We start from the raw sequence: 26,797 nt of genomic DNA, 5'->3' as shown, positions 1-26,797 counted from the left end.
GCAATGGTCAAATTGAGCTATATTATTTGTTATCTTGATTATTTGTTATCTTTATTATCTTTACTATATTTTTAATCTTTGGATTTTTAGAGTCTCTTGTAAACAAGAAGGTTAAGTAGAGAAGTCAGAAGAGAATTTGAAACGAAGCTGTAAATGTGATTTATGTGGTTACTTGGATTAGTTTAGTGTTTCTATTATTGTTGGTTTTCAAATAAACGCTCGACAAAGTTTGCTTTTGAAGCAGTTGTGTTCATCTATCGGAAATTTTGAACCTACAGAATAATGATAACTTGACCATTATTGAAAGCTACAACAGTGGTGTTGGAAATATAGAGATCGTTTAAATTATAACATTGGTGTCTGTAGTAACGAGCGTTTAAAGGTTACAACATTGGTGTCAGAAGTAAGATTTTTGATAGATCGAAACTTCCTGCAATAAAGAATCCAGCATCAGAAGAACTCAATACAACTTATCTGAGGAAGAAACTACGATAACGAAACCTCGACTCGAAAGGAGAGAAGGAAAACAGTTTGCTGAACTGAAGATTCGATCTATAGGCAGTGAAACTAAACAACATCTTTGACGGAATAAGCAAAAAAAAGAACAAACAAGAGACTTCATAGCAATATTAATAGGACATATCAAGCAACTTAACAATGAAGGCAAACGCGTTCAAGTGACAAACGAAAACAACACAAAAATAAATTTGGATAGCAAACCGGAGGAGCGAAAATTGTGTCTGACCGGACCAGCAACGGGTATACAAGATTTTGGCATCTTATCAGATAGTTCAACTATCTACAATTACATTAGCGAGCGCAAGTCTATCATTCCTACAGATGATTTCAACTGCGAAGCACATGTTAACTGCGATGCACCATATATCTGCTTCGCACATGACAACTGCAACGCACGAGTTGACTTGAAGAAAGGAAGTTGTCATTGTAATGATGAAGTTGGCAGATAAAAGACGACGGTGATGAAGATTTTTTAAATATTGGAGAAGTTGACAGTGAAAAGGACATTGAAATAAACTTAGGATTTGCAGTGGGGCTACTAAACGGATCTTTCTGCTAACTCGTCTCTTTTCATCGATAACACCGACAGCATTAACGTCAATAGCAACTACGATTTCGATGCAGCACTCACCAGCAATTCAATTTATGATGATTTGACAAGATGTTAATATGAGGAAGCATTAATCTAGAAATTAACGATTTCAGGGTAGATGATTCTAATGCTAATGCGAATATTCATTCCGGACACGAATCGGTGACAGACGATGGTTCAAGTTTTGAGAAAACCCTTTGAAAACGCACCTGGAAATAAAGCTTGGTTTTTGTCTACCTGGATGATGACATTAACAACGGCTTCATTGCTGATGAGGATGAAATTTGTATCGCTGATCTACAGGAAAGATGTCAACATTAAATATTACAACATTCAACTTAGCTCCTCGTTTGGCCATTCAACTCTTCGTAAAAACAGTAGAAAGATGCATTTGCTTCATGTGCCAACAAAGTCAAGAAAAAAACCACAACGTTTGTTTATGGCTAGAAGAACCAAAACAATGGAAACGTGGCGTGACCCGAAAAGAAATAACGCAGGTTTCAAGAGCAAAGACTTGGTCTGGTTGTACAGCCTACGGCGCTGGGAAACTCTCACGAAAACCATCAACTGAAAACCCGCAATGACAACAACCTTAATCAACAACATCGTCATCATAAGTATAAAGAAAGTTTATATAATAATTCTTACAGGACATAATTAGTAGAGCAGCAGGTCTTAAGTTGAAGTAATCTGGTTTGAATGCAAAAAAAGAGTAGGATAAGTGCTGTATATCATTTGGTGTTAAATGAAATGTACTGTGCACGTGTCTTTTTTTCTCTCGCTTTTTCTCTTTTCCCTCTATATTTTACTCACTTTACATTTTTATTTTAGTACTAATTTATAACCTAAAAAAAAGTAGAATATTTTGCAAATTTGTAGAGCGAGCACTTTCGATTACACACGTTACATTTATTTTAAAGTCAGTCTCAACTTGGCATAATTCTTTCTTTCAATCTTTTGTCATGGGTCTTTTCTTTTGATCGCGTTCTTCATTTACATAAAATATTTATTTATTCGTTGATAAACGTTAAACTATTTACGTACATCGTTTTAATGCACGAATACATACAAATATTCAACGTTGAAAAATATTTTATACCGATTCCACTGATCAGAGTGCAAACTCCATTTGAATGGTTGAATGTTTCTGCGTCGGCTTTCAAACTTTTTCTGTTTAGTTAATGCAGAATTAAAACTAATTATTTTTTACTGTTATTATTTTATTTCAATTTTGTTGACATATATATGCCAAAACACCAAACAATTCATAATTTAATTAGATATTAACAATAATCACATCTCAAAAAATAGTTATATGATGGTCGTATGCAAATGAATTTTTACAGCAAATTCTTTTAATAAATAATCAGGATTTTAAACAACCGAAAATATCTCACAATATTTCAAAAAATCTGTACAACAATCCACTAATTAACACCGTAACAATTATTATTTTGCAGGATGTCATTTCTGTAAAGTATAAATTGTATTAAATCCTGCCAGCGGAGAAAACGTTTACAATGCAATAGAGATGTGAATACAAAATTTGAAACGAACTCGTTTAAAGTCTACAAGCTTTTGATGAAACTCATTATATTGATATCTCTCGGCTCTTTAATCTATTAACGTTGCGTGTTTACTTTACTGATCAAAGAACTGAAGTTCTAATCCTCATTAACAATCATAGACCACCAAATATTTTGATATTTATTGTCAAACAACACAATTGAATTAAGAATAGTTCTGAGTTATCACGTTAAGATGGTTGTTCATTTATTTCAAACTTTTAAGAGGTCGTTAAGTGACGTATTAATTGATTTGCATTTTTATTAATTAACTGCCAACAAAATTTGTTCGTACATTTAGAAATTTGTTTAATAAATACATCCTGTTTTATTTATAAGTCTAACGAACAACGAAGTTTTGAACATCCGAGTAGGATCTGCAGTAAGTTCATTCTTTCTATGGAATGATGTTCAGTTTCGTGTAAATGTTCAAATAAAAAATGGAGCAAATGGATAGATGAAGTAAAAAGTGATTGGGTGATAATGTAAAAGTAATATGTCTTCACTAATGCATAAATCCTACAGGAGATGAACAGATCTTGGCCGAACCTATCATATCGTTCAATAGTATCTAATTAAATATAAAAAAGAACCGAAAATAAAAAAGGACAGACTGTTGTGAACTGAACAGCAGGTAACCAACAACATGCCTGCCAGTGTTAGTATCAGTGAAAAATAAGCAACATTATAATTCTACATAGAAGGGTGTTTTCTTTTCAGAATGACATTTATTACATTGCTCAAAGGTATTTTTGCAAAATTAGAATGCAATTGATATTTTTAATTGAGCGAGCACGCTACTGCAAGCACTTGTTTCTAACGTTACTCATTCGCAAAACACTGTTACTTCGTTTTATTTAGTTTAGCTATACTATTAAAATATTTAAAATAACAAAATCATTTAATTCAGATTGCCTAGATTGTTAATAATGTGAACCAAATGAAGGGGTCCAAATTTTTGAAATTGGTCCAATGAAGATTTTATCAAGGAAACACTTTTAAAAGTTTACAACAATTCTAAAAATTTATAATTTTGATAACCAAATGTTTGAATCAGTTTTCATTTATTCATTGATAAGCATTCCAAAGAATGAGGTCTGATATCCAAACTCCTCACTGCATATCACAGATTGATTTTCTACTGCTACTTGGACCGCATCATTTTGTTTCAAAAAAATCATAATTCCGTGTCCAAGAACATCAATTCCATCAATATTTGTAGAAAGTCTTTCCAATCTAAAAATTATATTTCCATTTACTCGAAGGCTGACCGACGATATTTTATTTGGAGATGTTCCGATGCTCACGTACACATAGTAATGTCCTGATACAGAGATCAAAATTTTACTGTTGTCGACTGCTAGTACATTTTGCATTATATCCCAAGTTTCAAATGACAAATACTGTTGGTTAGTTGAGTTACTCTTTTTATAAGCGGCCCAAGACGCAGACTGACCGTTATTTCTTTCATATGGAAAGGCCATAAAATGGATTAAAGTTGCATTGCTGCCTGTAACTATCTGCCCATTGTAAAGAACGATTTGAACATTTCTTTTGCAAGGCACCAAAACACTTCTGGATATGGTTGTAAGGCCGTTTATGTTTGAGCTCATTCTTTGCGCAAAGAAAACTTTATCAAGTCCATCCAAAGCGAGTCTGGTTTTAGTGAAAGGAAGAACGCCAGCAGAAAAGCTGAAAAAATAATTTTCTCCATTTTTGCAGGAATATGTATGCTCTGCCGCGTTGTAGTTTTCATTAGTTGGATTTGCTTGAATATTTTCAAATCTAACTGTTTGGTAACTGAAAATATATGATTTTTATGATAAAAGATTTTAAATAACACAATGTTGCATTCTAAAAAATTCTAAAATTTAACCAACTTTCTTAGTCCAACCGAGGAATACCCGCTGAAAAAATCTGAATAGAACTTCATAGCGTTGGATATGCTGAATGACGACCAGCCCGCCTGACGATCCGGACTTGAAAGCTCTCCCGACAAAACGTTCAACCTGAATGAAACTCCAGACGTGAACCTCAATGCACTTGATCTGCATCCAGTTTCTAAACCGTTTTGTGAGGTGCCAAGCCAATCAAATCCAACGGGAGAGAGATACGCTCCCAAACTCTGCAGCCGAACAACACTTGAAGGTCCAACTCCGGCGCACACTTCAACAAAGTTCCAAGAACTATCCAGAGTGACCCGACACAAGTTTGATGTGGTGTGCAGTGCATTCCGTGAATTGTCGTGGATCACATCCTCTAAGCTCGATGGATTGGTTTTGTTCGTTTGCAGCGAAACACCAAAAGTGCAATCATCGGCTATAAATTTTAATTTTTAATTTTGTTTGAAAATTATATAATAATTAAAATTTTCAGATTCCAACAAGTATTTATCTAAAAAAAATTAAAGTGTGTCGTTTATAACTGCGTTAATTATACTCACAAAGTATGAGTTTAACTTGATACGTTATTTAAAAATTGTTTGTAATGATGAAAACCAAATCCACAAACCAATTGGTAGTAAAAATATTCGTTAAAAGAAAAATTAAAAACCATTAAATAAATTAATTTCAATATAATAAATTAATGCAAAACGTTTTATAAGGAATAATATTTTGAATAATTTGAAAAGGAAATCTATGGCATTAACTCTCACCGGCGCTGTCCACCTGATTCGAAAGAAGAGCAATAATAAGAAGATTTGTCCTGTCCAACATTGCACCCGTAATTTTACAAACTCAGAAATAATTCTAAATAATACCAAAAAAAAATTTAAATTCGCTGTCTTATTTCATCTAGGCATAGGCTAGGTGTCTTTGGTTTTACTTCAGAAACATCATGTCTTCAGAAAGGATCGCTTGATAAAGTTGTTCAGAAGCTATTTATAACGTAATTGATTCAACAGAAGATTCATGTTTATTGTTAAAATAAACTTGTGACTCTGTGTGTTTGTGTGTATGTGTGTGTGGGTGTGTGTGTGTGTGTGTGCGCGCGCGCGTATGTTGTCTTAATTGATTTTCGCAACGCTTAAAATAACGTTTATTTGTTTGTTTTTTTGTATTCGTCTGTCTGTCTGTATGCTAGTTAGTTAATTATTGCGGTGAATCAGTTGGCCGGTGGTAACATTGGAAGAATTTTTATATAAAATTTAACTAGTGGACGTATATTTTTTTTTGTTTTTTTTTTTGTTAAGACGCTTAATTTATTAATTTATTTGGAAATGTTGATAAATATTTATATGCATGTCAGTAACCGGTAACACAGACAATAAACATCAACAGAGATGAATGATGATTCAGATCTGTTGCTCATTGCGTAACTCATGAATTTGAGCCATACGTGAATTTTATTTAACTCGTATAACAATGACTATTAAATAAGTGCATTGTTTCGTTTCAAAAACAGTAGTGCGGCAAGGGACAGTGAGAGGTTTCTTGATTGAAATTACAAATTTTTAAAGCAACATGAAGTATATTCGTTATTATGTATATATCTTGATTGTATCTTGGTTTGAGACAAGAGATGTTTTGTGAGAATTTTTGTTTTATTAATCATTTATTCAAGCATGTTTACAATTAATTATTTAAAAAAAACATTTCTTGCTGGTAGTTAATTTAATTTATTGTAATAGCATCAAATGTGTTGTGTATCAACCAGCAACCTCAGAGGCAGCGCACAAATACATGTTTTATAAAACTCAACAACTGATATATTTGAAACATGTTCATTGTACGTCACAACACACATTTAAAATCAAACAAGCAATCAATTGAACTGCAAGAATACTTTAAGTTTAACGTGTGTCGTGATTTGAATTAGCATGCAATAGCACAATTGCAGAGCACAATTTTGCTTAACATTGTCGCTTGTTGGCATTATGCTATACTAACATCTGCAGAGTAGTTACGAAATAGTTCCACTCACTTTTTCATATATTCAACGATTTGTCCTTATGATTGTTAATATATACATTGTTTAATTATTTGCTTATTTATTTGTTTATCTTCATATTTATTTCGATATTTATTTACTTATTTAGTTATTTATTTATTTAGTAAATGAATATTTACATATTGTGCTACAACATAAGATCACAGTTTTATCTGCCTGAATGAGAAATCAAATTTTAAAACGGAACATAATTTTTTATCAGCTTGTCATCAGTCAATCTTCAATGAAATCTTAGAAAGTGAAACAATTAAATTCCTTGGAGTGTATTTAGATCAGAAACTAACTTTCAGCACATTTCCAACTAATTGGCTCAATCAATAGACATAATTAATAAAATAAAAATCTTCCATTCAAAAAATGTTTGAATCTGCTTTATAATGCTATCTGCAGACCTCACATAAATAATTGTAACGTTGTGTGGGCTGGCGCGTATCCTTCAACTACAAATTCAATAAAAATTCAGATGAAGAGAGCAGTAAGGGTGATAACGCTATCTAAACAACCCACCCACACAAGTCAACTTTTCTTCTCAACTAGTAATTTAAATTTTAATCAGATCAGTAAATATTTCACAGCCATTTTTGTCTTCAAGCAACTTTCCAAGAAGCTTCCTCCAACGATAGACGAATATTTTAAAATAGTCAACCACCTTAGACGTGTCAATTATCTGATGACCAACAATTCGAGAACATATTTGTGGGATTCTCATGTTGTCTGTAGAGGACCAAGGACTTAGAATGACATTTTAAAAAATGATTTTTCCTGCAATGTTGCTATGTTCCAAAAAAAGATCATATCGTATCGTTTCGTATTGTATTGTATCGTAATCAGTCAGTAAATTTGTTTTTATAGCGCCATTTATATTGTTATAAGCAACGATCCACATACAAATTGTTCAGTTCATGAATGTCTGTCATCGCACGAGAACAACGAACGCGTTACCGAATGATAAAGATGAACATTAAAACAATTACAAACTAACCACAACTAAATTTAAAAAAAGAACATCTGAAATATCTTATCCGAAAAAATGTTAAATGAGTAAAATAATATAGATAAACCTACGTTTCGTTATTACGGTTTTGACATTATTCAGTCGGCATATGTTAAGAGAAACACATTAATTAGAATATGAATTATTATTGCGAATTGGCAAATTTTTTTTGTCAAATTTTCAATTATACGTTATATATTGTAATTTTTTTCTGAAAGGTATACAGTATTTATTCTACGTATATATGCCAGATGCAAAATATTGTAGTCATTTCACATATATAGATATCATATTAATAAAATATGTGTATATAATATATAAGTCATATTGATACAAAATAAAATCCAAATAATTAGGCTTAACGGCACATATCTATACTTAACTTAGTTGCACTTTTAGTTACTCAGCTCATTTCTTTGCAGTTTTGTTGAGTTTGGCTAATTTTTTTAGATATAAATATAAAATTTAGTACAAAATTTTGCTGGTTTGTTTGGCAGTTTTTTCCTGATTATTATTTCATATTTTTATCATATAGAACATAAAAAAAATCGAATGGAGGAATCTGGTAATGATTCAGAAGAATCTGAAAGAAAAAACTTTGAAAATTTGAATATCCCTCCTCCCAGTCCTTACCAGACCCCTGTCATCAACAACATCTCAATAATTTCCAAAAATTGGTTAAATACTCCCAGCCCGGTTCGCTACCTTCGAGCAGGTGACGACATTGTGAATGAACCAGACGATGAATTGGATGATGATGACGAACTGGATGACAACGGCCATGAGATGACGTCAAATCCAGAGCCACCGAAGGAATTTATTAATGAAGACTTGTTGAAAGCAGACGCCATAGGGGACACCGCATTTAGTAAACGTTGGGTGCTGTCGACACTGTTGAACATTTTGAAGGTTGGCTGCGTTAGTTTTATAATTTATTTTTACTGAGAAAAATAATTAAGAAGGAAAATAGATAATAAAATTCAACTTTTTAACCAGCCTAAATTTTAAGCCTTAAATTTTAAATTTCAATTGATGACAGTGGTTAAAGTTAAACACTTTGTCAAGCAAGTGAACAGTAATTTTTTTTACTGTTTAAATTAACACTTAAGACTTAGCAAACTATAATTAGTAAATGCTGATGAAACTATCCTAAATTCTGTCTTTAAATTAAAATTTCTTGTCTGTTTGTGCTTTTCATTTTCAGCCAATTGACATTGTAAATATTGTACACTTTTACTCTTGCTATTAAATAATAGTATTAATGCACATTTACTTTTATCGTTTTATCCTTTGTTAAGTTTTAAATGATGTTAGTATAAATCACCTTTGAATGTTGGATCTCATAATTATATTTGGCATCTTTTTGTTTGATATGCTTTTCTCTTTGGCATTATTTATTTGAGTTATCATTGGGCTAGCAGCTTTCATCTATGAAGATTTTATAAATTCATCTTTTTTTTAAATTAAATTTGGTTAAATTTATTCACTTAATGTTGTAGTATGTTGAAGATGATGACATGAATCAGCTAGTTGAATTAGACGAAGAAGTTCAGGATGGTGTATGTCACCTGTGGGATATGTCCATGAATGACGTTGGCATATTTGCATTGTTAATAATAATTAGCTAAATATCATAACTAGTTAGTTACTCGTTGAAATTTAATTATACATTGGCAAATTTTTAAATATATATTTGAATTAACTCTAAAAAATCAAGTTACCACATTGGTATCAATTAGAATTAGATATGAACAGTTGTTTTTATCTAATTGCTTCAAAATTGTTTTAGATTAATCTGACTTGAATTATTGAAGCATTATGCTGTTTTAACTGTACATTCAACTTTCAGGATGTTGTTACTTTTCTGCATGAACACCAAACAATAAGCCTATTAATCAGATGCATTGAAAAATCAAATTCTCCCAGAGCGAAAGTTTTTATTTATTTATTTTATTTTTTTATTTATTCGTTTATTTATTCATTTATTTATTCATTGTTTACTACATAATCAAATGTTGATAAATAATGAAATATTATATAAAATTGTTGACTTGATTACACAAAGGAAATGTGTGTAGGAATAATAGGAAACATGATGTGCTCTCCGAGTATTTTTCAAGTGTACAGCAGTGACGATGCATTCATGTTAGCTACTTAGCATCGTTTGCTGAACTTCAAGTCACAAATATGTTATTGTCGTCACAAATATGTTGTTGTTGTTGACGATGATGTTGTTGACGATGATGTTGTTTTTGGCTGTTTAATGTAAATGTTGAAATAATAATTACCATGTTAAATATAAATTCTACTCATTTAACATCTCAGGTCGTTCCTGTTCAGTCTTTTCGAATGTGATGACCCCCCTGTGCTGATTGAAACTCTGAGGTGGGCCTGCACCTTTATTCGTTAAATTATTTCATTTCTTTGGATTTTTATATATTTGTTTGGCCATGTTTTGCTACGTTAAGTGGTGTGTTGATGTTAATGTTGTTAATGGTGAGTGATGAGGTATGCTTATCCGCTCAAAAAATTATTCTAATTATTTCATCCTCAACACATAAAGGTTATTGACAACGTGCATATCCTTCAAGGAGCATTGTGGATTGTGGATTACTGCCATTAAACAGTCACAGCACATCCTCACCAGCGTGCTGTTCATCTTACAAAGTTCCACAAATGGTAAAATAATCCTGACATCATAAAATTCTCTTTCATACTGTCACATACTCAAATATCGACAAAATCTTGGAATTTGTAGTAACCTTGTTAAAGAGTACAGCGGAGTTTGTGTCCAAATTGTTTGACGTCAGTGATGAGATGTGTTTGCATTGGAGTTGTCCCGATCTTGTCCTCGCTGTCCTCGAGGCATTCAAACAGACGGGGTTATTTTTTTGACGACTATTTTTGTGAAATTGGCTAATTAATTTGCTCTGTAGCAAGCTGGTAAAAATTATTACTACGTGATTCAGATCGTTTGAAAGCAAGTTGTACAATGAACTGATGAGTGTTTTGCAGTCCATGTCAACAACTGAGAACGGCGTTGAGGCCCTTGGTTAGTTATTTAGTTAGTGATGGTTTGTTCTTATCCTCAATCAATTATTTCTGTTCAATGTAACATTCTTCATTTGGTTTTCAGCGAGACCTGTTACAACTAACTCAATAATTTAATTTTTTTTATTAATTAATTTATTTATTATTAATAATTTAATAATTTAATTTAACTAATTTAACCTAATAGTTTATGTTTAGTATTATCATGCAGACAACGGAACATTTTGTTCATGGTCTCATTAAAATAGAAACTTATTTTTACTTTGTACTAGAAATGTTTCAACTCCTATCATTTAATTGATATTTCATTGAATGAATTTTCTACAAAATCAAATATGGCTTCTTTAAATGATCATGATTCTCTCCAATGAACAGTAACATACGCCGGTGAAATATGCATCCTTTGCCTCGGTTATCTGAGGAACCTTTGTGACGACGTCCTCTTAGTCGTAGTCGGTAATGAAAATGTCATAGCAGCTACTGTCTCCGTCATTAACGTTCTCTTTTTGCACTGGGATGCCAACATAGACTTCATCAATCAAGGTTGGTTCAGTCACGTGGCGGAGTTTATATAATTTCTTACGTGGGTGGAAGTTTTTTTGGATTGTAACTTGGTTTGCATATGATATCTATTAGAACGAGTTTTGGTCGTCATGTATAACCTAACGTAGATAACTTAAAATTAATTATATGTATTACAATTCAAGATTACAGCTTCGTCAGGGTTGTTTTAAAATTTCTGGAAGCTCTTAACGAGTTGCCCGTCATCTACAAGATAAACATCGACGGAGCCACTACAGACAATGGTAGTGGTGATCTTGAAATGGCAAATGATGACTCACATGATGAGAAAGACGGACGTTCTGTTTATCGTCTGATACGTAGTCTACTTATCACGCTTCTTAAAGATGCCCTGAATCTTCTGCTGAAAGTTGAATCGTTTTATTATATTTTAATAAATACTTTAAAAAATCTCATATGTTAGACGTTATTAAAGTTTATTTTTGAATAATTATTAATAATTAAACGTTATTAATTTGCTAATTTAGATTGATGGTCCGGAAGGAGAAGTGACATCGGCTCCACGATCCCTTCAGTACATAGAGAAGTACTGCTCCAGAGAACGACTCTTGTTGGTACATTCTTGTCTGGGTGAAGATATTCACGCTTGGCTTCAACTTGCCGATAAATTCAAATGTGTCAATTTTAAAAAATTCTTATTGGAAAAATCTATATTTCAATATTCGGATTGAGATTTCAAATGCTTACAATTTTTTCTTTCGCGATTTTTCAAAGTTTATATTTTAAGCTCTTTTTCAGTTACATTATATCACAACGACAAAATTTTCCATAATTATTTGGAAGTCAAACATACAATCTTGCTGGATGACGAACACAAAAAAAGTGTTTATGAAATGTGTTTACGTCAAATTTTTCATGATGATGGCCTAACCAGGTTCACGGTTGGATTTCAGTGTTTGACATGACTGTTTTTTAAATGTTGACCATTTTCCTTCTTTGTTCATGTCATTTAATGCGTGAAATCATATGGAATGAAATTACTGTCAGAATTCGTAAACTTGAATCTATAATACGATGTGCTAGGTACATGATATATGTAAGTGTAATAAAGTGAATGGTGTTTTAAATGGATGAAAACTCGAACTGCGATTAATTATTGGAAAACAACTAGCAAATTTGATGTCTCTAGCTGATTTTTGTTATAAATAAACAATTGCCGAGAGTATTTCACCTTGTTTTTAAAAAGAAACTATTTTTAAACTTGAGGAATTAAAAATCTGAAAATTATTTCTATATAAACGTTCTTTTTCATGACTAGTTATTTTTTTAAATAGACGATGTTGAGAATTATAAAGAAATTTAAACGTTTTCTAGTTTATTTTAAAATGAACTAAAAACTGGAGGATCAGATTTATTTAAATTTGGATAGATTTCCATCATCATTCAATGACATTCGACCACTTTTCTTTTGTCTAAATCAGGAAAAACATGGTTTGAAGTATTTTGAATGGTCTACTCTACATTAACGAATCATTTATTCCTCCAGTGTTTAAAAGCGTGTAATTGGAACCGTTACAACAAAAACTATCACCTAAAATTATCTAAAGTTATCAATATTTTGTTGGATGGACTCATGCCCATTGCTGCATTCCAAAAACCAATCTTGCGGTTGTGCCAGCGTTTCATTAATTTTACCATTAATGTTTGCTGGGCTAGGATGGCTCATTTTTAAATAGTTATTTAAAATTATAATAATTATTTATTAATAATAAAATAATTATGCAAAATATAGGAAATTGCTTCATGACCTTTTTAACATCATTAAAAGAAACTTTGAGCTTTTATATGATGTGGTCTGAGGCGCGAAGTTCTTTGTTTGCATATAACGCAAATTCATAAGTCTGCGGTTCCCAGTTTTTTTCTTCTGTATTCTTCAGTTTGACACAATAAAGCAGGCATATTAAATTCATATCTTTACGCACATCTCTCACGTGTCTAGGCAATTCGGCGAAACATTTTCCACCTGTTGGACACTTCTTCGTTCCTAGAAAAAAATAGTTCAATAAGTATGTTATGTTACTATGATCACTTTACGGTGAATTTAAACATAATTACTAGACTTTTTTAAATTTGTTTTATATTAATGCATACAAATATTTAGAATTTTTCTTACAATCCCCTATAATTTTTTCTAAAAAGACTGGTTTAGACTTATTTAGCTCTAAGTTGGTTCAACTATTGCACTCACACCAAGCTTCAACTTTTCTTAAACCATATTTCATCAGTTTTTCTTATTGAAACTATGTTCTACACTGTAAATTTTTATACAAAGTACATTTTTATTCTCAGTTAAAATTAGGAGTTAATTAAGATTTTTGTCAAGTATGAATGACAAAATCATGAATCAATTTGAATGAGACTGTGCGATACAAATTTTTAAGAAAATGTATTACAAGAAAATGTATTTGCGGTGTAAACTTGCATAGAGCGGGAACTTTATTTTGATGGCTCTTCTGTTTCATCCAGACTGTTAGAACTCTTAATTTGCTGAACTCTTTTTGAGTTACGATTTGTGTTTTGTTTTATTGATAAATTGGTTAAAACAAAAACAAAATTAAGTTAGAAAATAATAAACTTGAATTATAATTAAAAAATGTAACAGTGTGCTAAGTTATAAATGCTGTTAAAGTTGAAAACTAGAATACAAAAAAGGCGACCATAAAGGATCAATAGGAATAGGTTTTGTATTTCATCATGACTGTTAGGTCACACGCATGATAGTCATAGGAGGAAACAGATTGGTGAATTTGGTCAAGACTTTTTTTATTTGTTACACAATTTTTAACAAATTTTGCTGTTAAAACCAGCGGTTTTGTACAAAGTTTAACTTAATTTTATTGTTGTGGTGAGCCGAAAGTTTTCAGTCCAAATTTCTATAAGTTTTTAGACAGATTTCGTTCAAGTTTGTCTTATTCCTAAAAAAAATTATTTCTTATGGAGGCTTTAGACCTAAAGTCTTCCTTGCCTTACAGTCTTTCCTTTTTATGAATTTTAACAATGTATTGTACAACTTAACAAATAACTAATATTTCTATTTTTTAAAAAGTTCGCTCTACAAACGAAAGCAGTTTTCAAAATTACAAATGGAACAATTTATGCAAAACTTATGTAAAAAACAATCATTTATTTGTCTGAAATCTTACGTACATCGAACTCTAGCCAAGAACATTGAAAAAATGTACAACTCAATTAAAAGTAATTTATTATTGCTCTAATTCAATTAACAAATTTGATCAAATTGCAGGTCCATCGAGAAAGCAGTTGGGACATTCAGCTGTCGTAGAAGAAATTCGATTTTTTTTGTAATATTCTAGAAGTTCAGTTACAGACGAAGCGAAATGACCATCGTTGAAGAGATAAAACTGTGTACTCTTTGTTACATGTTTCATGATCAGGAAGTGCCACATAACTGAATTGTAACTGTTAAATTACAAAAATAATAAATGGTTCATTATATATATATATATATATATATATATAGAAAAAAATTTATATAGCGTTCGTTTTAGCAGTTTTCACAAACGCTATCAAATTATAACCAATATTCATATCAAAATAACAAGAATGGAAAGAAATTAGCTATTATAAAAAAAATGCATGTCTTTAATTGTCTTTTAAATTCAGCAATGTTCATTCCAGGCATTCTGAGGGTTATATATGTTGGAAGAAGACCATATTTTATTCAGTATTGTATGAATTCTACCGAATTAACATAGCATAACAAAGTTTAAAGTGGTCCTGTAGACTAGCATCTGTGTAAGAACCCCTACGATATAAATGTCCTAATATCCTAGCTTTCCTAGCTTGATTTTAAAATTGTTGATTGAATCCACTAAAACAATTTTATCGCTCAGCTTGTTCCAGGCGTTGACCACCCTGCTGCTGAAAAATCTGGAAAATTCTAGTACGGAAAATTGAAAAGGCAAACTTAAAATTGATTAATGCCTAAAATTCGGTAGAATTAATACAATGCTGTATAAAATATGGCTCCTTCCAACATCTATATATATATATATATGGTTCTGGTTTTGCTGAGTTGTTGGAAAACCTTGTTTTTTGCTTGTCAGATGTTAGTAAATGGATGACATCTAGTCGCTTGAAACTAAATAATAGTAAAACACAAATTTTGCCTATTGGCACATGGCAGCAGTTGTCTAGAAATGATATCAAGGGTTTATTTTTTGAAAGGATATGTTTTGATTTTAGTACGAGTGCTAGTAATCTGGGTATGATATTTGACACAAATATGTTTATGGACCCACATATTAAGCGTCTTGCTAGAGACTGTTTAAATCAACTAAGGTTGTTGAAATCAGTAAAACATTCACTTGATATTCAGACACTAAGTTGTCTGGTCCATGCTTTTATACATTCTAAAGTGGATTATTGCAATGGCCTATTCTATGGACTGTCACAAAGAGTTATTCAGATGTTGCAGTCCATTCAGAATAGAGGTGCTAAACTTGTTACTGGACGTTATAGGTCTGATCGTGTCAGCCCCATTTTGAGAGACTTACACTGGATGCCTGTTAGAAAACGTATTACTTTTAAAATTGAAATGCTTATGTTCAAATGCTTGAATGGTATTGCACCTGGCTATCTAATTGATAGGTGCACTGCACGTCTTGTTCCAAGGCATTCCTACAAATTACGTTCTAATGATCGTGGCTTACTTTTTGTAGCCCTAACAAAACTTGTTACAGGTTCAAGAAATTTTTCAGTTGTTGGGCCATCTGTATGGAATAGCCTGCTTTTAGAACTACGTGCTTCGGGGCATTCAATTTTATCCTTCAGGAGGTGATTAAAAACGTTTCTGTTGTTGTTTCCTTGTGATCTGTTTCAGCGCCTTTGAGATTTGATGAAAGGGCGCTATATAAATCTACCTAATAATAATAATAATTCTTGACTACGCTTCTTGAGCATAGTCAAATTGATGCACACGAAAAGAAACGTTTTCAGTTCCTTGCGGAATTGTTGAACAGTCATTACTGGTTGAAGCTGACTGTCAGACAAACTGTTCCAAACCGTTGCACCTGCGACTGCATAACCACGAATGGTCACCACCAACCTTGTCTACGGCAACGACGGGAAAAATTTGACGTCTGAACTACGATGAGTTATTGTTGTTTTATATTAAAAATTTGTAGACAGATAGTGTGGACCCAGGCATTAAAAAACCAGAATGGCAATTCTTTCTTTGATTTGTTAGCCAATGATGGTCAAACAGGGTATGGCTTACATGGTCAGACTTTATTCCTCCAGAAATGATTTTTGCCGCTCGATTCAGAATAGACTTCAAATTGTCAGTTAGTTTATTAAACGCCCCATAAAAAATACCGTTGCAGTAAACCAATTTTGAATGAACAAATGTGTGTGTGTGTGTTAAAACCAAAACGTGATGAATGACACTAAACAGTCAAACATCTTTATCATTAAAAATTTAAGCAAGAACACATTACGCCAGTTTTAATATTTTTAGTGTTTATGGTAATAAATAAAGGCAACATCATCTACCATCATATTTGTGGCGTATTAGCCTGTATATACCTTATTAAACTCTTCGTCTTAATTAATTTTTGCCGATATTATCAATAATAATTTTCAAGTTAATAATTGTTAAAATAAGTTTACCAGAATGACAGAACCATGTGGCTATCGTGTTCAGATGTTAAATTACGTCTGTATCGAAGTATATACTTACGCTCTGGCGCTTCTCGTAATTTTGCCTCGGTCTTGAAAATTTAAAAAATATGATTAATTGAAAAAGATCTTAGCACGTGCATATCATTTCAATGTTATTAACAAATTAACATACTTGTCTTCTGTCGTGATCAAAAAATCCTGGCAGGTGACTGATATAATGCTTATCAGGGTTTGCGTTGTTATAAGTACAAGCGGAATTATTGATAGTTGGATCAGAGATTGTTAAATTATTCTCAGGAGATGTGATGACATTTTTTGAGGCCAAATCCTGTCTACTGTTTTGGTTTTGATATACAGACTGATAGGAAGCCTACAAATAGGTTGCAAGATATTAAAAACTTGTTAGAATTAGGTATGTGTATGATGCGACAAAATCTTTCAAATTTCAAACCTGGCATGGTTTCTTAATTCTGACATTAACTTGGCGCCCCTTAATTATATTTATTTTTACTTTTATTTAAAAAAAAGAAAAACAAAAAAATTAAAAACCTTTATCAAAAAATGCTGTATTTCAAATGTACAAATATAAATAAACACAAATATATATATATAAAGAGAGAGAGAGAGAAAGAGAGAGAGATTGAGAAAGAGAGAGAGAGAGAGAAATAGAGAGAAAAGAATAGAGACTTGTACAATGAAATACGGTTACAAAAACATATTTGTATCTACACGGGGAAGCTAACAAAAATTACTTTGAAGTTACTGCAAGGTTCGGTCCATGATGCTTCATGACCATCTATGGTCATAACAATTTGATTTTTACCCGTTAAATAGGTTTGAAAATGTTTTACTACTTCCGGTTTGACGACATCAATCAACAATTTTCTTGATGGAGTTGTAATGGCCGCTGTGAATAAACAACATTTATTTAAGAATCAATGTTTAATTTGTAAATTAAATCAAACGTATTACACATTTTAAAAATTTAAATATTTACAATACAATGCAATTATCTACACAGGTCGGCGAGTTAGTCTTCTCGATAACTTGGTCGTCGTCGTACCAAATTATTCAGAATTATATATTGATATGACGACGACCAAGTTATCGAGAAGACTCACGATGCCCGTACAAGCTAGCGCTATAAAGAATCACATAAAAGAAAAACACAAAACTAAAATTACTAAACAAATCTTGGGCCACAATGTTGAAATCTTACATTACAATAACAACCACTATAAATTACGATTTGCCGAATCAATACTCATAGAACAAAGACATCCGATAATAAATATTCAACAACGGGTAATTGGAATTCTTCCCACCAATAAGTTTAGAAACAGAGGAATCATTGATAATGAAAACACAAACACGTAAAAGTGTTATATTTAACGAAGTTGAAGATGAATATTTTCTGTTGTAATAAATTTCTTTGACGTCATTGTCTAAAATTTCTCTTGGTATAATAGTGTTGTGTTGTTCCATTAGGTGAAACAACACAACACTATTATACACTATTATTATAAATTTTAAAAAATTATTTTTAACTTTAGGCAATTGTAAATTACTTCTTGATTTTCAATTGTTGGCAAGTATAAGCTGATAATGGAATGAAACAAAAATTAATCTTTGGAAAGCCTTTTGTTGTTGAGTATGAAAAACGAAAAAAAATTTAATTTAAAGAGTAAATATAAAAAAATTTGCAAATTATTTTACATCAGAAAATTAATTAAATGATTCTATTACAATAAAAACTCAGTCATGATAACGGCAGCTAATAAATGTTAAGATTTAAGTATTTTTTACAGTAAATGTTTTTAGGATAACTTGTTATAACACATTTTTGCTTTTTATGAATAACTAATAAAAGAGTTACCATTTATGGGTTCGGTGTCTTCGCCATACATTACCAGAGTTAAAACCATATAATCTGAAATAATAATTTGATGATAGGCTAACATTGTTTAAAAGTTTTAAAGAACCTCATTTAAATTTAATTCCATATGAATAATAATGTTGGAAAATTTTGAAATGTTAAAATATTCCGAATCAAATTAAAACATCACACGAACAAATAATTATACCATTTCTAAAGTCTTCAACCTTATCTACCAGGTCTTTGCGTTTCATTTGTTTTAACGTCTCAATCAAAACTCTTACAGTACCAGCGGAATTTTTTTTAGACCATGCTGACAGGATTTCATACCCTCGATTTGGTTTATTTATCAATCGTTTCATTTCTTCATCCATTCCCAAATGGGAGCTTATTTGACGATAATCAATGTCTTCATTTAGTTGATCACCTAATTCTATTTTGTTCCCTTCATTTATGTTTTTATATGGCTCATCGTATCCAATTTTGTAGGTCTCATCATTGGAAGTTGCCATGTTTTCCTTAAATTTATGCGGCCAGCGATTTGAGTCGCAAACTATTTATAAAACCAAATCTGTCAATAACATTGAAATTACAAACAATATAAATGAACCAATTGTTATTAATTACAATATTAAAATAATATTAGTTAGAAAGTTGAATTCACAAACGATATAAAAAATGAACAATTTTTTATTAATTATAATAGTAAAATAAAATTAGTTACAAAGACAAACATGTTAATGCTACTTCAGCAAGCATGTATGACGTGCATACTACTAACAACGTCATTATGCATAGGATTTTTATTGTTATATTCCATGTCACCCTGTCACCTGTACAATGGCATTCAAATGCTCAGATTGTACACAACGCTACAAAGCACTTTCTCACTCTTTTATTTTGTAAACTGAAGATTGGAGTTTTAGTGTAACTGTTCAACAAACAAGATGGTCGAAATTTAGACATTATCTGCTTTTTTCACTTCTATGTGACAATGTTTTTGGAACAAAATTATTCTTTACGATGTTCTTCAGCGTCCAAAATCAGGCACTCCAATTGTTTCATATTTTTAAATTTAAGGACAATTTTTATTTGGATTTAAACCTGCACCATATTTTGTTATATCATGTTATTTTGTTATTTTATGTTATGTCGTGTCATGTTACATTAAATTAAACTATGCACTCATATTTTGTTATATCATGTTATCTTGTTATCTTCTGTTTTCCTAATGTTTTACTGAAGCTTATAATGAAAAAATACAATTGAACAATTTATGGTGTATTATCCTGTCGGTGGCGTTTTACATTCCTTAAGTTATAAACTTTACTGGAAACCATAGAACAGCAATGATATCACATCTGTTATTATTGACGCAAAGATATCCTGCCTCTATAATTAGGTTATCTAAGTTTTCTGATGTCCAAGGTTTGAATGTTTAGTGTGGCCAAAATTAGGCTGGGAACCTTTTATACTTGAATTAATTTTATCTAAGATAAGTGGCGGATCTAGACAACTTAAACAAGAAGGGCAAAAATATTGAAACTACGTTTGAATGTTTAGTGTGGCCAAAATTAGGCTGGGAACCTTTTTTGGTTGCTTATCAATTTTTAGTCAATTTTTTACATTTAACAGTGCCTTTTCTGTGTAAAAACTGAATTTTATTTACTTTTGTTAACAATACTAACAATACTACTCACAACGAGGAGGCCTCCCTTGATTCGCCACCGTCTAACATTTATTGTAACTCACTCTACTATTGTCTTTCTGATTCTACATTCTACCTAAAGCTTTTAACTTTGCTGCTTGTCTAGTTGCTTGTGCTCCTATGTTTTCTCATATATCTCCATATCTTGTTCTCGTGTACTGGCTACCGATAAAAACTTGAAAGTTAATGTACAAGTCTCAAACTAAATTATTTCTCAAGTATATATTATTTGAACCTAAACGATTGTATTCTCGTTCTTACATCATCTTAATTTTTCTTAAACACTTTTATGTTATATCTGCGTCTGCTTTTTCTGGCCAAATTTTGTTGGAAATCTCTACCTCCTTCTTTAACTAACTACCTCTCCATCACTTACAAAGTTCAGAACTGATCTCAAGACCCTTCTTTTTGTAAAATTTATTGGGGAGCACTGTTGAACGTCACAGAAATAGAGCTGAAAAAATTAATTGATCGCTTGATTGATTGAACGATTTCTTAATGATATTTTCTGTTTATACTCAAATGCTCAAGGGATAAAATGAATCATAGGTTGATTCTATGGTTGATTGGTTGATTCAATTAAATTAACAGTTCTTGGGCGTAAATTGGACTGTTGAAAGTAAACGACGAATATATTGTTCGTTTTTGAAAAGCGAGAGATTGGTGATACGGCCGCACTTGACCTGGTTGATGTTGAACGAACGCAGAATTATTAAAAACGTTTCAAATTCTTTCTAATTTTGTTACTGAATAACGCGCAAAAATTTTTGGTTATAATATTGAAGGTTGGTAACAACTATCTTATATGTTTTTTTTTCTTAAATTTAATTTTGAATTTAAAATTTTAAATAGTTGTTTTTTAAATATTAAAAATAAGTATAAATAAATATTAAATTATTTCCTTTATTTTATTTCATTTCGTATTTATTTTTTTTAATATTTAAAATAATTAAACAATTTGTATAAAATAATATAATATAATTATAATATTTTTATATAAAACAAGCCGAAGAAAAAGTAAGAGCTAGGATAGGCATATAATATCAACAAAATCATTTATTATATATTACTTATTTATATAAAATAAATAAATATTGCTTGTTTATTATTTTATTTCATATGAATTAATTTTTTAACATTTCTATATCATACATACAGTCATGTGTCAACTTAGTTAATAATTTTCAACAAATATATTTCTATTCACACAAATTTTGAATTTTATTTTATTATCATTTTTTAAATAAGGTATTAAAATCTGTTTTAACAATGAGCAAGAAACAAACGCCAAGTGAATTTCTCAAGCAAATTATTGGCAGACCAGTTGTGGTCAAGTTGAATTCTGGGGTGGATTACAGAGGTTAAATTCAAATTGGCTTATATTATATATTTATTATTATTATTATTAATTTCCAATATTTATCGGAGGATGGATTAATGATCATTATTATATGTTGAATCAATATGTCTACAGAAAATTTCTAAACTGTTTTACTAGCTTGAAAGACTGTAGATGTAATTTGTAAATTAGTTATTGCCAAACGTTTAATATTTAGGCACCACTTTGTGTGAAAACTTCATAAGTACTTCTTCAAAATTTCATAAATATTAAAAAAATGTATGGAAATTTTAGTTTCAGTTAAGTTTGGTTATGCAGGGTAAAGGAATGTTTTTGTTTAAAGAACTCATGAACTAGAAAAGGATTTTTGAACATTTTGAAGTTTTAGCTTAATATAATTTAAATAGCATTGTTTTGATGTTTTGTGATTTGCTCAATAAAAATAATGAAACTAAGCTGGAATGTGTTGAACAGCATTAGAATGGTACAAGAAAACAGTAAAGATGTTGCTTTAATTTTTTATATGGAAGTAGGCATTTATTTGACTTTTCATTGACCTTTATAAATATATCTAATGCATGTTCTCCTATTATAAAAGATGGATCTATGTAAGTTGTTCTGATGTTAAATTAGAGAAGTGCTCTGTGCTTTTTTTATAAAAATTCTGCACTTGACATAGTAAGTAAAAGTACTGGTAACCACATTTGGACTAGTTTTTCTGTTTTTGTGTTCCACTTGAATAAATAAAATCGAATTTGAATTTTTTGTTGTAGGTGTGCTTGCTTGTCTCGATGGTTACATGAACATTGCTCTTGAACAAACAGAAGAGTATGTCAGTGGACAATTGAAGAATAAATATGGCGACGCTTTCATTAGAGGAAATAACGGTAAAGTTTATTAATTTTTCTTTTTAGTCATTGCTTTTTTCTGTCATGCTCACATTGTTTATATAGTTTATATAGCTATAATTTATTCTCTGAATGAATTTCAAAATGAATAACTGAATAGTTGATAATGAAATAATTTATAATAAAATTTATTTTCTGAATAATATGTAAATTTTTTGCAGTCCTTTATATCAGTACCCAGAAGAGACGTATTTAGATGTTGAAGTTTTTCTCAATGGACTCTAGCTACATTTAACATTTTTGTGCTTTCAAAATAAATACGTTTCTAAATAAATACGTGTTTACCTGTTCTGAGATATCATGTTAAAATTGACAATGATGCATTTTTTTTTAGAAGGAAAATTTTGTTAGACCACGTCAAACAATTTTGTTTAATTCCGTCCAGCAAATTGAAAGTAGATTCGAGAACTGAAGTTACGCGTTACGCCCAGTTGTAATAGTGGGCTTCCATACGTTTTTCTTTAGGGTGACAGTTTTTTTTCTTGCACAACTTCCTCCTTTTTGTCCATTTTCGTTCTTAGCCTGCAAATATTTTACAAGTTATTTAGCTTCATGATGCACTTTATGCTTCTGCTAAAGTATTTATTATATTTAAAATATTAAAATATTTATTATATTTCGTAAAATAGAGAATATCGTTAAGTAGTGAATAAACATCACCTGCAGGTGATTATACAATGACACAAAAGTTTATTTAGAGGTTTTATTGGTACTGTTAATGAATCGAACTGTAAGAGTTGAACTTAACTTTGACCGGATAACAAACCACTACCTATCACCAACATTTTCGAACCTCTATTTCCTTATTTTTCATTTCGAATCGTCTTCGTAATAACCGCATCATATTGAAACTCCCATCCAATTCGTTTGCGTCTGCAATCCGATATAATTTCGGAGTTGATTATATTTTAATTAAATATTATTGGATATTTTCAAAACAGCCAATGCAATAAAATAATATAATGGGAGATAGGCAAAAAATAAGAATTGCATTTCTAGGTTCGTGTTGTCGGGCGCAAACTCAGGTACCACATCATATATTTAGCAATCAAATTTCAAAATTTGACTTCAGTGCTCAATGTTGACAAATATGTGAGGTTGTGTTTAACGTGCGTAAGACATTTTTCAGTCTTACGTCATATTATTTTAAATTAAAATTTTTATTCCCCATAATTTTTAGTAGGTTCGTAGCTTTTATTGCAGATATAACATAACTAAATAGCACAGTTTGAAATGGTGGTCCTACAGTTTGGATTCATTCTAAATCTACGATTTTTTGTGTTGCATGTTTTATTTTTTGACAAGCAAACTGTAAAAACTGTTTGTCATACAATTTAGTTGGTCAGCTATCGTTTCTATAAAATGATCATAAAAATTATCAACAGAAAACAATTTTTATGAAAAAATTGATTGCGAGATGCATTTTAAAAATGTTTTAAATGCAAAATTCTTGTTAATTTGATTGTTAGTTATGAAGAATTTGAATATATAGTGGCAGTCAATTCACCACCCGTCCTTATTCTGCCAGCAAATATTTTTACAATAAATTTCATTGTAAACTGGATGAAATTATTATATTTAAAAATTTTCTTACTAGTAAAGATGCGACTTGTAATTTTTAAATCAGTGTTATTTAATATATTTTATAATTAAACATTTTATCTATTTTATTTATTATAAAGTAAAAATGGAAAAAAAACACGTCACAAACAAGGACCAACGAAAGAACAGACTTGCCGATGATTGCTTACGCAAGAGTAATTTCAACGTGACCCGCATTAATTGCATGTCACCAACTGAATTCAATTATCTACACATCCGAACATTCGTCTGACGTGTTCATCTTTTAATTGACACCTTTAATTGAATGTCACATTAATTTGTTTGATCGAATTGTATAAAGAACTTTGTTTTATGTCATATGCTGACACAACTGACCTGGCAAAAGAACAGATAGAGATGTTTTACAGCTGATAAATAGCAAAACACATCAAATAATAAACTAAAATTGTTATTTAAAATGTCTAATTTGGCGCAAAAATTGATGGCAAAGAAAGCAACGTCTTACCTCGGGAAACTGGGTCTCTGGACGCTAAACGAAGATTGATTGTTATATAAAATGTAACAATAAAAAACTTTGAATTATTATACTCAACGAACAGCTTGGAAAAGATGTTTAATTTGTTCGTAACGTTTTATTACAACAATAACTGTCTGCATACTGTAATACCAATTTAATTGTAGATTTATGGCACATATACTCTTCTCTGTTCGTCACCATAGAAGACACAAGAGAATGAACAATTTGCAATCTGTTATTCGGTCCACATTGAACAAATGAATTCAGAAAACACGTACACACGCACATGCACTGTACGCACGCACACATACACGTACATATATAATATGCAGTTGCCTCATATGAAAGACTTGCATGTAGGTGGACAAAAACGCTTGCGTCCGTCGAGTGCACACGACACGTGAGTGAATATATTATGGACAAACATGGAACAAAGGGACGTGTCGCATGGTGGTCGTCGAATGTCAGGTAACAACTACTAGGACTAGTAGTGCGGAATAAAAAAAACACTGCCCGGTGAACACATATTTTATTGAAAGGCTCATTCATTATTTTGTTCATTTCAAATGCACTGTTCGCTGCCACGCAATCGCAACATACTAAAATAATTCTAATTTTCAATTGCAACGTATAAAATCAAGTTTTTAAATAATCGTAGCTATGTGAACGTGGCTAATATATCGACGAGAAATATGAACGTTTTATGTTAAGAACAATATATTCCAGAATAGATATAAAAGCAAAATAAACACATACACAAATGATATTATCATTTATCAACTGCATTATAATAATAGGTTTGTGATATGAGCGTTCATTTAAACACACACACACTTGAGTGCATCAACAGCATGCCACGCCCCAAGTCGAAACACATGATTGATAATTTATGTATATGGACAGTGACATTTAGAAGCACACGTGCGTGTTCATTCTTGAATATTCCAGACATTCGTTAGTAGTGATATAAAGACGCACATGTCCGAACAATGTTATCAAAGGACCTAGGGCTGACCTCACATTGACCTTTTAAATGAGAGTCATTGTAAGGAAAACATTTTCATTTTAATTATTATAGAAAGTTTTATCAGAAGGTCAAAAAATTACATATTTAAATAACTTTAAAATTTAATTTATAAATGAATTTTTCAAGTATAAAATTGAGTTCTCAAATCCAAACAGTATTTCATTTATCATGGACAAAAATTGTAATTATTAGAAGGACGGAACAAACGCTAGGTACCTACTCAAAGCAATCTGCTTGTTTTTTATTTTTATTTTAATTCTTCTTAATAATCAAAGAAGACTTTTTCAAAACTTCATTTTTATTGTGATAAGATCTTCCAACTTTTCTCACCCATTTTGTTTCTCTCATCTTTTTTCTTAGATTTAGATTTCAAAAATTCTTTTCAATCTTTGGCCATTTTTTTAAATTCTATATCCTCAATCCAGTCTTTTCTGCCATGTTTCCATCATACTTTTATGTTTTTGTTGATATGCAATCCCATTTAATGTGCCTATGGGTTTAGATTAGTTATCATACCATATTATTTTATTCCCTTTTATATATGAATATTATTCATCATTATAAATATGAATGTTTGGCGTTAATATTGTTATAATACTCGCTGTCGTAACCGGTTTACGATGCGACGGGTTCAAATCTTCGATTGAATAAAATACTCCAAACAGTTATTAAACTTTATTTACAGAAGAAATCAACTATTATTAGTTATTAAACTTTATTTACAGAAGAAATCAACTATTATTAGTTATTAAACTTTATTTACAGAAGAAATCAACTAATCGTTTATTTCCAGTAAATTCGCACTAACGCAACAATTAACTTTTAAATCTTTCAAAATCTATCGCTATGACAACGTCAACAAACAATTCAAATATCGCTTTAAATAATTCACCGAATCGCTATACACAAAATCACGAATTTCACTAATCACGAATATCACTAATCACGAATATCACTAATCA

At 30.9% G+C, this 26,797-nt stretch overlaps 3 protein-coding genes across 3 annotated transcripts; 2 read left to right on the top strand and 1 right to left on the bottom strand.

Moving 5' to 3' along the window:
• Window positions 1–3,740: 3,740 nt before the first annotated feature.
• HELRODRAFT_169090 (hypothetical protein) lies at window positions 3,741–5,393 on the bottom strand (the record flags this gene model as incomplete). The annotated part of the gene is made up of 3 exons (XM_009014921.1): window positions 3,741–4,476; window positions 4,557–4,995; window positions 5,333–5,393. The coding sequence occupies 3 exons, from the start codon at window positions 5,391–5,393 to the stop codon at window positions 3,741–3,743; spliced, it is 1,236 nt and encodes a 411-aa protein (XP_009013169.1).
• Window positions 5,394–8,173: 2,780 nt separating this feature from the next.
• On the top strand, window positions 8,174–11,925 carry HELRODRAFT_169089 (hypothetical protein; the record flags this gene model as incomplete). The annotated part of the gene is made up of 10 exons (XM_009014920.1): window positions 8,174–8,530; window positions 9,121–9,213; window positions 9,687–9,766; window positions 9,947–10,006; window positions 10,185–10,300; window positions 10,380–10,503; window positions 10,591–10,673; window positions 11,048–11,215; window positions 11,380–11,603; window positions 11,722–11,925. The coding sequence occupies 10 exons, from the start codon at window positions 8,174–8,176 to the stop codon at window positions 11,923–11,925; spliced, it is 1,509 nt and encodes a 502-aa protein (XP_009013168.1).
• A 9,825-nt stretch (window positions 11,926–21,750) lies between these two features.
• HELRODRAFT_156575 (hypothetical protein) lies at window positions 21,751–22,924 on the top strand (the record flags this gene model as incomplete). Its single annotated transcript, XM_009014919.1, has 3 exons — window positions 21,751–21,841; window positions 22,594–22,707; window positions 22,890–22,924. 3 exons carry the CDS (start codon window positions 21,751–21,753, stop codon window positions 22,922–22,924), a joined length of 240 nt encoding a protein of 79 aa, XP_009013167.1.
• Between the last annotated feature and the right edge of the window lie 3,873 nt (window positions 22,925–26,797).

The sequence above is a fragment of the Helobdella robusta genome (assembly GCF_000326865.2).
Source record: "Helobdella robusta unplaced genomic scaffold HELROscaffold_14, whole genome shotgun sequence".
In the NCBI taxonomy this organism is placed as follows: domain Eukaryota; kingdom Metazoa; phylum Annelida; class Clitellata; order Rhynchobdellida; family Glossiphoniidae; genus Helobdella; species Helobdella robusta.
The sequence above is the reverse complement of the archived record's forward strand: the minus strand, read 5'-3'. Positions and strand labels throughout refer to the sequence as shown.